The 10,408-nt window shown below is 32.9% G+C and overlaps 2 protein-coding genes across 20 annotated transcripts; both read right to left on the bottom strand.

Annotated features, from left to right (window-relative positions):
* Window positions 1-207: 207 nt before the first annotated feature.
* LOC108201104 (basic blue protein) lies at window positions 208-1,627 on the bottom strand. Its single transcript, XM_017369412.2, has 3 exons — window positions 1,294-1,627; window positions 1,099-1,179; window positions 208-557 (listed from the first exon to the last, which is right to left on the bottom strand). The coding sequence occupies exons 1-3, from the start codon at window positions 1,472-1,474 to the stop codon at window positions 355-357; spliced, it is 465 nt and encodes a 154-aa protein (XP_017224901.1). The 5' UTR covers window positions 1,475-1,627; the 3' UTR covers window positions 208-354.
* A 4,219-nt stretch (window positions 1,628-5,846) lies between these two features.
* LOC135149294 (uncharacterized) lies at window positions 5,847-10,116 on the bottom strand. Of its 19 annotated transcripts, none has more exons than XM_064084628.1 (11): window positions 9,870-10,116; window positions 9,371-9,630; window positions 9,215-9,265; window positions 9,055-9,144; window positions 8,797-8,909; window positions 8,572-8,701; window positions 8,391-8,491; window positions 7,881-7,912; window positions 7,434-7,684; window positions 6,740-6,811; window positions 5,847-6,592 (listed from the first exon to the last, which is right to left on the bottom strand). In XM_064084628.1, exons 9-11 carry the CDS (start codon window positions 7,569-7,571, stop codon window positions 6,452-6,454), a joined length of 351 nt encoding a protein of 116 aa, XP_063940698.1. In that variant the 5' UTR covers window positions 7,572-7,684; window positions 7,881-7,912; window positions 8,391-8,491; window positions 8,572-8,701; window positions 8,797-8,909; window positions 9,055-9,144; window positions 9,215-9,265; window positions 9,371-9,630; window positions 9,870-10,116; the 3' UTR covers window positions 5,847-6,451. The 19 variants fall into 19 exon arrangements, with proteins under 19 accessions (XP_063940698.1, XP_063940703.1, XP_063940693.1 ...); XM_064084633.1 differs by having other exon boundaries at window positions 8,614-8,701; XM_064084623.1 differs by having other exon boundaries at window positions 7,434-7,673; window positions 8,391-8,701.
* Window positions 10,117-10,408: the final 292 nt, after the last annotated feature.

The raw sequence follows: 10,408 nt of genomic DNA, 5'->3' as shown, positions 1-10,408 counted from the left end.
GCATATTGTTGGATTAAATTTTGTAAGTTTTGCCAAAATGATACTATTAAAACTCTAAAGTTCAAATCCCGTCAACAGCATACTAAAATAAATTATCAATTTAAATACACATAAACTTTTTATTAAATATTTAAATACACAGTACGTCGCAAGAGTTATTTAATTATTAGTTATAAAAGAGAATACCATATTAAAATATAGAGAATATACTTGTCAAAAAAATTCATATATAAAACAAACGGATACTAAAATCACAAAAGATAATGCCTAATTGCCTATACAATATTTAATCTGAAATAATTAAATGAAATTCACTAAAAAAAACAAATGGGTTACAGACTCAACATAAATGGATCAAGTTGCAGTGACGTTCATTAACATTCCAGCAATACAATGGCCCATGGTGCCACAAATGAAGTAATTTGTTCCGGGTCCGAGCACTATCGAATCATGACCCGAATTATAGATAACAGCAGCAACCTCAGGGATTGAACAATTCAAGTAATTTGCCTCGTCTACAGGAACCACATTATGCAGATCTTGATCGTAGTTAAACACTGCAAAACAATCAACAACAATATATATAGATGAAAAGAACTTACACTGAGAGCACTGAGAAAATATTCTTTTTTTTCATTTTTCGGTGTCCGGTTTTGACTTTAAAGAAATATCAAAAAATCATATCATTATAAAGTACATTTAATCGGCATATCTTGTACAAAGATAATTTCTCTACTCTCTTGAATGTATTGTTGGTTTGGTATTGGAGCAACATTTCTACTTAAAGTGCTCTAAACTTAGGAGGGGTTTGGATAAACTTAAAAAATTTGTTTATTTGCTTATAGTAAAGAAGTTGATTAGAAATAATAAGTAAATTAAGACTTATAAGTGATTAAACTGTTTCAGAAAAAAATAGAAGTCCTGAAACAAAAACTAGCATTCTCAGATTCCCTTAAGTGTTTGTGATTTTTTACACAAACATGTCAAGAAAAGCAGAAGTTACTTTTTATCGAAAGAAGCTAGAAGCACTGGTTCCCAACCCTGCGCTAATTATTTTTCACTATAATAATCCAAATATATTTGTGTTCGGATCCTTACCAAGTATGTCACCTGCCCGAAAGGTACTATTGCTATGAGGCCAATCCTTTACGTTGAAGTTCCAGCTAACATTGTACACAGCTGCATCACCGGTCCATTTTAAAACGTCAGTTCGTGTTAGAATATAATACATGATCCTGGTAAACTCTCGAGATTGTTTTAAATTTTTAACAAAAAATGTACTTCTGCGCGTACCTGGAACAATCCAGGGGATGGAGGGGAAGGGCACAGTGTCTGTACTGGGCTTAAAGTGCACCGTCTCATGACTTTTATGACCGTGGTGGTGGTGGAGGTGGTGGCGATGTCGGCCTGCAGCCGCCATCTCGATGGCTAAAAATGACAATAATAAAATGAACAATCCGGAAAGGATTTTCATGTTTATAGTAAAATTATAATGTGTAAAAACTGAGGTAAGGCTAGCTAGCTCAGTGACTAAATTTTGTAGCTATGTATTTCCCTGTAGTGTTCGAGTATATATACTTGGAGAACTGGAAAGTCCCTATACTTGGGCGGACTTGCTGACTATCTCTTAGTTGTAATCGCATTATATAAGTAGCTTTTTATAAGTTCTCTTCCTGACTCTACTCGGTCACTTCCTGGAACTCCAAGTTAAGCGCCATGAGATAAGTCAAGTATTATTGATTTATTGTTTTATACTCTTTTTAAGAATTAGTAAATATTTAAAAGTCTATATATTAATATTCATGATTGCCATGATAAACTGCAAATAAAAAATTTCCCAACTATGTACAACAAACAGCTGGGCTCAATAATCTAGGAGGCCTGGCGTAAAATTAAATTTTAATTCTTTTAGTATAAAAATTATTAATTTTAAATATATTAATATTATAGAATATAGAAAAAAAGGTATTGGACCTGACAAAAAAAAAGAAAAAAAGGTATTGATTACAATATATAAATTGGTATGAAACACCGATATAAGAACTTAACTAAAAACTTAGTTGGCATATCAAAAATAAAAAAATATAGCCAAACCATACCAACTTCTTCCGCTGCACTACTACCACTACAGGCATGTAGTAGGAAATTAGGAGGATGACTACAAATCACTTGTTGTTATCATATTAAAGTGATATATTTTATTTATAATAATTTAAATATTAATAATATATTATTTTTAAATTATCGTCAAACAATATAGCCAATATTATTAAAGAAAAATGATTTACATGTCCAACAAATCATACATAATACTATACAAGTTCAATTTAATCAACCATTATGATCAATCTTATTATTATTGATTATTATTGAAGATCATCACAGCGAACATATCATATCTTTCCTCGAGTGTGTATGTGTATTTATTAAGTTAAATTTGTTTGGAAAGACTGTGCATATAAAAAGAGCCACGAAGAGCTTGTATTATTTAATAATAAAATAAATAGACTGTATTTGTGTATTTTCAAAGTTAATATTTTTTGGAAAGATTGTACATATAAAAAGAGCCACGAGGTCCTTTAAAAAAAAAAAAGAGCCACGAGGAGAGGAGATTGTTTTATTAATACTCTCTCCGTCGCTTTTTAGTTGTTATTGTTGGCTTTTGACTAGTCAAATTGATCAAAATTTGATAAAATTGAAATTTAATTTTTTTTTGAGGAAATAAAATTGAAATTTATTAATATTTCATTGATTGATAAAATAAAAAAATACGTCATCGTAAATAATTTTTAATATATTTTAATATGTAATTTTCTAAAATAATAGTATTAATTCATTCAGCTTGTATCTAAACAACATTATATAATTGTATTAAAAAATCGAAATGCCATCATGCTAGACTTGTAGGTATGATTCGTAGGTATGATTCATTTTCATGATAGAATATTGTCACACGGGGACCTTTACACGGCCTTATTGTTGTTTTTCCTGTGTTACACCTTTTGCATGCAGAGGGGTTTGATTCACCATTAAAACGACAAAATTGATTTAGTGACATCTATCAATGAACTACATTCAAGTTAATGTTGTTTGTATTATAATACTTATGAAATTTGCTTCATGATCTTAAGAAATAGGATACCCTTGAAAATATCATAATTAATACCGGTGGCGAAATCAGGAATTAGACTTAGGGGGGCTCAAACAGTGTTATTCACGGGTCATTCGAGTACGAGGTACGGGATCGGGTACGTAAAATGCTAGCTCTTATGAAACGGGTATGATGACCCGCGAATTTGGTTCGCGGTTCGATATCTTGATCTCTTTCGGTGATTTTTCACTAAATAATTTATAGTCTACTTATGATTATCATGATTAAAATATTTATTTTACCCGAAAATAGAGAAGTAAGTTAATCAAAAATGAATTTTAGGGTTATTTAATAAATGGTAAGGACCTTCGATACGTATTTATAAGGGGATCTAAATCTTTTTTGTAAAAACGCATGTCTCCGTGTGTTTTTTCTTTCATCTGTATCATCTTCCCAACTTCTTTCTTTTCTTATTTCTTTTGCTAAAGTACGTTTCTAAAAACAATTTCAATCAACATAGTGTCAAGTTATCTTCCTTTGTTATTTCACTTAAGTTAAAGGTGAATCGCCAAAATCAGCAAACTCGAACGTGATCCCTGGTGATCTAGGTCGAAGAAGAATCGTGTTCCAGAACATTTCAGATTGACACTTTTTATCTAGAATGCAGGAGCATTCTTAAGATTATACAAGCCGCTAGAAGAGGATACATGCACTTTTTAATATATCAGAAGAGTAATGTAATTATGTGCAAAGTTTTTTGAAAACAAGTAAGTGACCATGACAATTCACCAAAACAAATGTAAAATTATGTTCATCAAACAGCGGAACCCCACATTATGCTCATCAAACAACGGTTTATCAAATTATATACCACTCAATTGTTCAAAGTTCAACCTCTAATTCTTGAGAAACTGGAACCCTCAATTAACAATTTTTTTATACAAAATCACAGCAGATACGAAAAGATTAAAGAATAACAATTTATCTAGGAATCAATCTCTATGATATTTATAATCCAGCGGGAGCTAAAAAAATTATATAGACATCGCAATAATTCAGCAGGGGCTGGAAAAAAAATATACACTGTTTTTTCAGGTTCAGGGGGCTTTAGCATCCTCTAGCCCCCTCTGGTTCCGCCACTGATTAATACATTCAATTCATGTTTTATGAAATTAGTTTATTGGAATTTTTTTTTTGTTTTTCCTCCAACCCAGGTAAATTTAGAATACTGAGTTTGTCCTTGCTACTATATACCTAAAGACACGCGAGTTCTTGTCAAGGCTTGGGCAATTGGAAAGTACAATGAAACTTGGGAGGATGCTTTGGTTTCCAAACTTGAAAGATTCTTGGATTAAGTATTGGACACAAGCGTCAAAAAACCAAGGTTGTAAAAATCGGAAATCGGTCCAACTCGGTCTGGTTCCGGAAAAATGAGTACTCGGAACTCGGGAGAGTACTCGGAATGAGTTATCGGATAACTAATCGGGTATTTTTTATAAATAATTTTTTCTCATATATAGTTATATACTGATTATTAATAAAACTATCTAATAATATTAATATTTTAATAACACACTTGAAATAATGAAATTCAAATAAAAGTTACTTGTTTGATAGTTTTTGACATAATAATCATTCACAAGTTTTAATGATAAAACATATATACTTTCAAATTAATGTCAATACTTTGCAAAAAAAAGAAGACCAAAACATATATAAATTAACGTTTAGTCTCTTTTGAAATAATTTTTAAATAAAACAATAAAAAATTGATAAGTCAAACTCAGAATTGATCTCGAGTACTCGGAGTCAAACCGAGTTTTGACCGGTTTTTTAATAAATCGGTTTTAAACCCGATTACTCGGAACTCGGATCGGACGAGGGGTTAAAAATGAGTACTCGGAATGAGTACTCGTCTGACTCGGCGATTTTTAGAACACCGCAAAAAACTGAATTTATACCATTTGGGGCTGGGAGAAAGATTTTCCCCGGGCTAATCGTACCCTTCCCCTGATTCTAGGTAAGTTCATTGCTTCACAGTTTTGACAGGGAACTTCAGTCGAAAATTGACATGATGGAAACAACGGGGACAGCGTCAACCTATAAAGCAGAGAGCATTTCCAATGCAACACCAAAATGGTGTCACTTTTGGTGTAAAAGTTGTTCCAATACAACATCAAAATCGTGTAAAAATTATTCTAAACTAGCAATTTGGCCTGTGCTTCGCACACGGGTAACACTTGAATTTATAATTTTAAATAATTAATTGTAATGTATTTTTAATTATAACATTGACTAATAATAATACAATAGGTTCCCATAATGTTACGAATCACAGTTGTTATTCTCTGACCCATAATATAATACTCCCTCCGTCCCAAAATAGTTGTCACATTTGGTTTTGTTCTGGTCAAATTGACTAAAGTTTAACTGAAATTTATTAATATTTTATCAATTGACAAAATAAAATATATATCACCGAAAATAACTTTTAATCTATTTTAAGATTTTATTTTCAGTTTTTAAAAATAATGAGTGATTGACTTATAATCTTTGGTCAAAATTTAATCAATTTGACCAACAAAAATAAAAATGTGACAACTATTTTGGAACGAAGGGAGTATTAATCGTTGTCTTTTAACATATAAATTATTATAATAATAAAAAATCTAATTATATAATTTTGAGTTGAGTATAATTAATTAGATTTATGTCAAGTATGTATTATTAAATAACAATAAAAGTTGGTCAATAATAAAATTTTAATTTTTCGGAATTTTTATAATGAAAATCATTTGTTTTAGATTATAAAAGTACAATCAAGCTACAATAAATCTAACTTAATACAATACCCAGGGGCCAGGAACCTATCCGTTCAAGTCTTCTTTTTCTTGTTCTGGGAGAAACCTTTTACTATAGCACCGCATATCATTAGTTGTCTCAGCAGTGTTTGGCTCCTGGTTTATCCTTGCCAGTACCTTGTTGTGCCTTGCCTCCAGAACATCACCAGGATGCACCCCAGGTCTCTTTTTATTTAAGCTTTCCAATAAATTTTCATCCTCAAATGATAAGCTGATGTCAAAATCTTTTCCATCCCCAGGGAACCCACTCTGTGCCTTGCATATGGTCTATTATTCTTAGTCTTTACCGGAAATCATGTCATCTTCGGTAACCACTTGCTCTACCAAGTATTAGACCAGAAAGATCCTTATCCACAATAGGAGCTGACATACAACCTTGCTCTTACGTCAGGAGGACCGTCATCCTCTGTCATGAGAACTGTAATGAAGTTCTCACCACTCACCAGAGGAATCCACTGCTGGCATAAGCTTATGTGGACTAATGATTAACACAACCTCCTCAAGTGGCCTGCAATAGGCTGGACTTCCCCTTCTTATTCAAACGTTTACTTGTGCTCAAATTAAGTACCAATGTACACGTAGCATCAAGCCATTCTGCGGTCAATCCTTCAACTTCATCATAATATATATGCCGCTCAATCTGGGTGCACATAGATGACACAAAGCATAGTAGGGAAGTTAGAAATATTGTCTGCTAACCAAATTAATAGAATTCAATATTTATCTTTTTGAAGAGGAAAAAGTGGGTAAATTTTAAACTTGTAACATGGGTGGGAGAGGCACATACAGCTAGCTTCTGAATGTAGATTGACATGAATTTAGGACCAAGACCAATTACACGAGCTTTTGAAAATAACACCTGCAGCAAAAATGAACGAAAAGGTGAAGGGAAGGTATATTTTATGACTGTGCATAAAATTACATGTGTAGCTAATAAATAAAAAGAGGCTAGTTCCAGCATGCAATCATAAGCTTCAAAGGAATAACCAAATACTACACCTTAAGTGGACACTTTGATATGCTTAACATATACCATAAATAAACAGTTAAAATATTGAACAAAAAGTCCATAAATTATACTCATATTGTGACTCAGAATATGTTGGCGAAGGGCATGATTAAATTTCTAAATTTTCCACATCCCCACTACTCTCTAATATTACCCCACTTTCAATTCCTTTCAATATTTTTTTAGATCTGATTGATTAATTACTTTCAATCACTCTCAAAATTTCTACTTTAAACTTGGAATATGCATAGCCATGAACAATGTAGCAAACGTGATTAAAACAGAATGACAACATCATTTTAATATGTATGTGGCAAACTTAATGCTGGTGCATCATGATTCATTTAGCAATACCAGAGACCAGTCATTCAGCTTTGTATGTGCATTACAGCTAGCAAGTTAAGCGTTCTGGATATCATGCAGCTATTATAAATTAGGATACAGAGCATCAAGGACTTAAATTGTTTCTTACAGTGTTTAAATGCTTCAGTGCATCCTCTGTCAATATTTTGATCCGGTCTAGTGCAAGGAATGAACCAACAGCAGTTACCAAAAGCACCTTCAGCACCGGCATTGAAGCAGCAAGAAATAGATTCAGAATTCCCATCATTTATCTCTTTTAATCCCGCCTAAACAATTTCCTTATATGCCATCAATTGCAGAACCAGGAATCCTCTATGCTCAGATGTTTCTCACAAATGCTTTTCCTGCACTGCCATGGTCCTGGAGATTAACTTAGTACAATAAATTTAGTTGGCACCAAATACAACATATTTACAAACTCACATTTTGCCAACAAAAAATATTGAACCACATTTCTTGAGAATCTAATAATAAAAACAGTTCTGCTTTTCCAAGCGCAAAAATTATGACATATTCAACTTAATAAGGAGAGTATTGATAATACTAAAGAATTTACCAGGTGGCCCGGGAACGTGCAAGTTAAGAATCCTGGATTAAAGAAAGAAAGATTGTATGTGTATTATGGTCCTGCTAGAATCATTCAATGTTTTTTAATGATTCCACCTTAAAAAGAAAGCTTATACTTACCATGAATTTCCGTGATTTATGGGAATATATTAGTTTCAACTAATTTTTTAAAATTTTTTCTTCTAAAATTGGTTAATAAATAGCCCGAAAATTATGATTATATAATAGCCCAAGAATATAATTATTTCCAACAGATAGGGACATTATTATACTAAAATAAGATTTATTAGAATTTAAGCTCTAACAGATATACCAGTAGTTGGGAGTAGTTCTCCAAAAATGAAGTAATAGTGCATGAGTTGATCAGTGCATAAAATAAACAAATCAAGACTGATCTAAGTGATGTTTCTATATAAATCTCAGCTTAATTCTTCATTCAATTTCCAAAGTCGGCAGAAAGTAAATAACTGCACAACACAGGGAAAGAGGGCTGGCTTACTTTGGAGGGTTTGCTAATAATTTTCGGCCAATAGTTGCTCCAGGCTTTAGGCTCGCTGGAATATAATGAGATATTAATGAAGATACTCCATCTTCATTTTCCTGAACATAATGCATTCCACCATATTCATCAGAAAAATAAGATAAGAAATTAATTACTATAAAGTCTAACACGAGAGTACAATATCGTGTGATTATGCATCAATATGTTGTTGTATCCTTGCCGCTGTATTCGGATGAGCATTTTCACGCATCAAATTTCTCTCATTAGCAGATGAATAAGAAGATGAATATCTTGTGTAATATTGGAACCTGCAATTAACTGCTAATATTATATACTATAGACATAAATAATACTCCACAAAATCAAAATAAGAGAGTAATTTAAGATGACAGGCCAGCATTACATTGATACATCCCAAACAAAAACAATAACCGCTGTTAGGCTATGGACGATCAAGGCTTGGAAGTCCCGTGGGCAAAGGACGGGCCCATGTCACACTACCGTTTCTGCTAATATCTGTAAATGGTGCAAGATCATCAATTAGCCTGATCTCATCCTTTGAGACAATGAAACAATTAATTTGATAGATTTAAGAGTGCCACTAACAGTATTTTACTATACAGGATATGCAGAATTCTAAAGAACAGATTAGATGATATACCCGGTGCCTGCCTTGGAACAGATATTATGTTCGGATCCAAATTTTCGCGTGTATGAGGCTGATCATTTTGTGAATATGGTCTACGTTGACCTGCCAACACCAAGAATCAGTAAACAAATTGCTAGATCATAAACAGGTATTCATGATCAATCATGCTCACCGATTCTTGCGGATGAAGGAGAAACAGAACCCAGAGGGTTACGCTTACGACCTGTTCGTATTTATAACAGAACCATCAGTGAAACATATTCAAGGAAATTATACAAAACGCACCACGATGAAACATCAGGAAGTATCAGACAATGAGACAACTCACCATTATCCATTATCGAGGAACTGGTAATTCTGATTGAAGCTTTGCCAGACGTGCCTTAGAATGTATGCAGGAAGCCCGCTTAAATGATTTTTGAAATTGGAGATAATGGAGCCTGAAATTATGCAGAGTTTTAACTGCTGCATATGATTTTCAAATATCTGGTTGGATGACCCGTGAGAAACCGGATCTTGCATGTTGGAAAGCATGATTGATTGTTACAAATCCATGGGTCATACCCGGCAAGTAATGGATTATCCAACCTATGAGTAATTTGACAGAAATAGTTGGAGAAATTATTAGCAAACCCTCCAAAGTCAGGGCAAAGCAGACGCTGGCATATATTACAAACTTCTCTTTTTTCCAAATTACAAACATGTTGATAAATGATCCAGTAATGATTAAAATGAACTGAAAATTTATATTTCAGAGGATATAAATCACGAATTATATACAAAATCTATACCTTAATCTCAAAGTAAAAAAGAAGGTGATCAATTACCTTAAACTCGAGTGATGAAACCCTAATGTTGAAGGAGAAAGAGTCGTCGCCAGTCTTCGAAAAATTGAAGTGATGGAAGAACTTCGAGTGATGAAACCCTAATGTTGAAGGAGAAAAAGTCGTCGCCAGTCTTCGAAAAATTGAAGTGATGGAAGAAACTTCTCCTGAAAAGGCTGAAATTATGGGTGGAGGTAACCGAACAACATATTCAAAAAAATGGTGGGTCGCCTGCCAATGTTCGGATCCTACAGAAAGTCTTGAAGGAAACAACTGTATTTGCACTTGGGTCGGAACCCGTTTACTAATGGGTGGTCCAAGATGCCGGTGGATTTACGCATAACACCCTGAAGAGTACTACAGGAAAATTCTGAAAAGGGTAAAAAACGTCATTTTCCAACTTTTTTTGTATTCAGGAATTAGGATTATATAAATATAAATATAAATATAGATTATATAGATATAGATATAGATGAATTGGTTGACATCAAATATGGTGTCAAGTATTGATTTCGTGTAATTTTACACCAAATTTGGAGTTT

This window comes from Daucus carota, chromosome 9 (genome assembly GCF_001625215.2).
Source record: "Daucus carota subsp. sativus chromosome 9, DH1 v3.0, whole genome shotgun sequence".
Taxonomy (NCBI): domain Eukaryota; kingdom Viridiplantae; phylum Streptophyta; class Magnoliopsida; order Apiales; family Apiaceae; genus Daucus; species Daucus carota.
This window is presented reverse-complemented; position numbering and strand designations above follow the sequence as displayed.

What these genes read in the sequence shown, in the direction of transcription:
- LOC108201104 (XM_017369412.2), bottom strand. Translation starts at nt 1,474, where the DNA reads ATGAAAATCCTTTCCGGATTGTTCATTTTATTATTGTCATTTTTAGCC. An exon ending in CATCCCCTGGATTGTTCCAG is followed by an intron (nt 1,180 to 1,293) that starts GTACGCGCAGAA and finishes CCGGTGATGCAG; the next exon opens with CTGTGTACAATGTTAGCTGG. An exon ending in TCGGGCAGGTGACATACTTG is followed by an intron (nt 558 to 1,098) that starts GTAAGGATCCGA and finishes ATTGTTTTGCAG; the next exon opens with TGTTTAACTACGATCAAGAT.
- LOC135149294 (XM_064084627.1), bottom strand. Translation starts at nt 7,571, where the DNA reads ATGATGGGAATTCTGAATCTATTTCTTGCTGCTTCAATGCCGGTGCTG. An exon ending in CACTGAAGCATTTAAACACT is followed by an intron (nt 6,812 to 7,433) that starts GTAAGAAACAAT and finishes TTTTTGCTGCAG; the next exon opens with GTGTTATTTTCAAAAGCTCG. An exon ending in TCTACATTCAGAAGCTAGCT is followed by an intron (nt 6,593 to 6,739) that starts GTATGTGCCTCT and finishes ATGTGCACCCAG; the next exon opens with ATTGAGCGGCATATATATTA.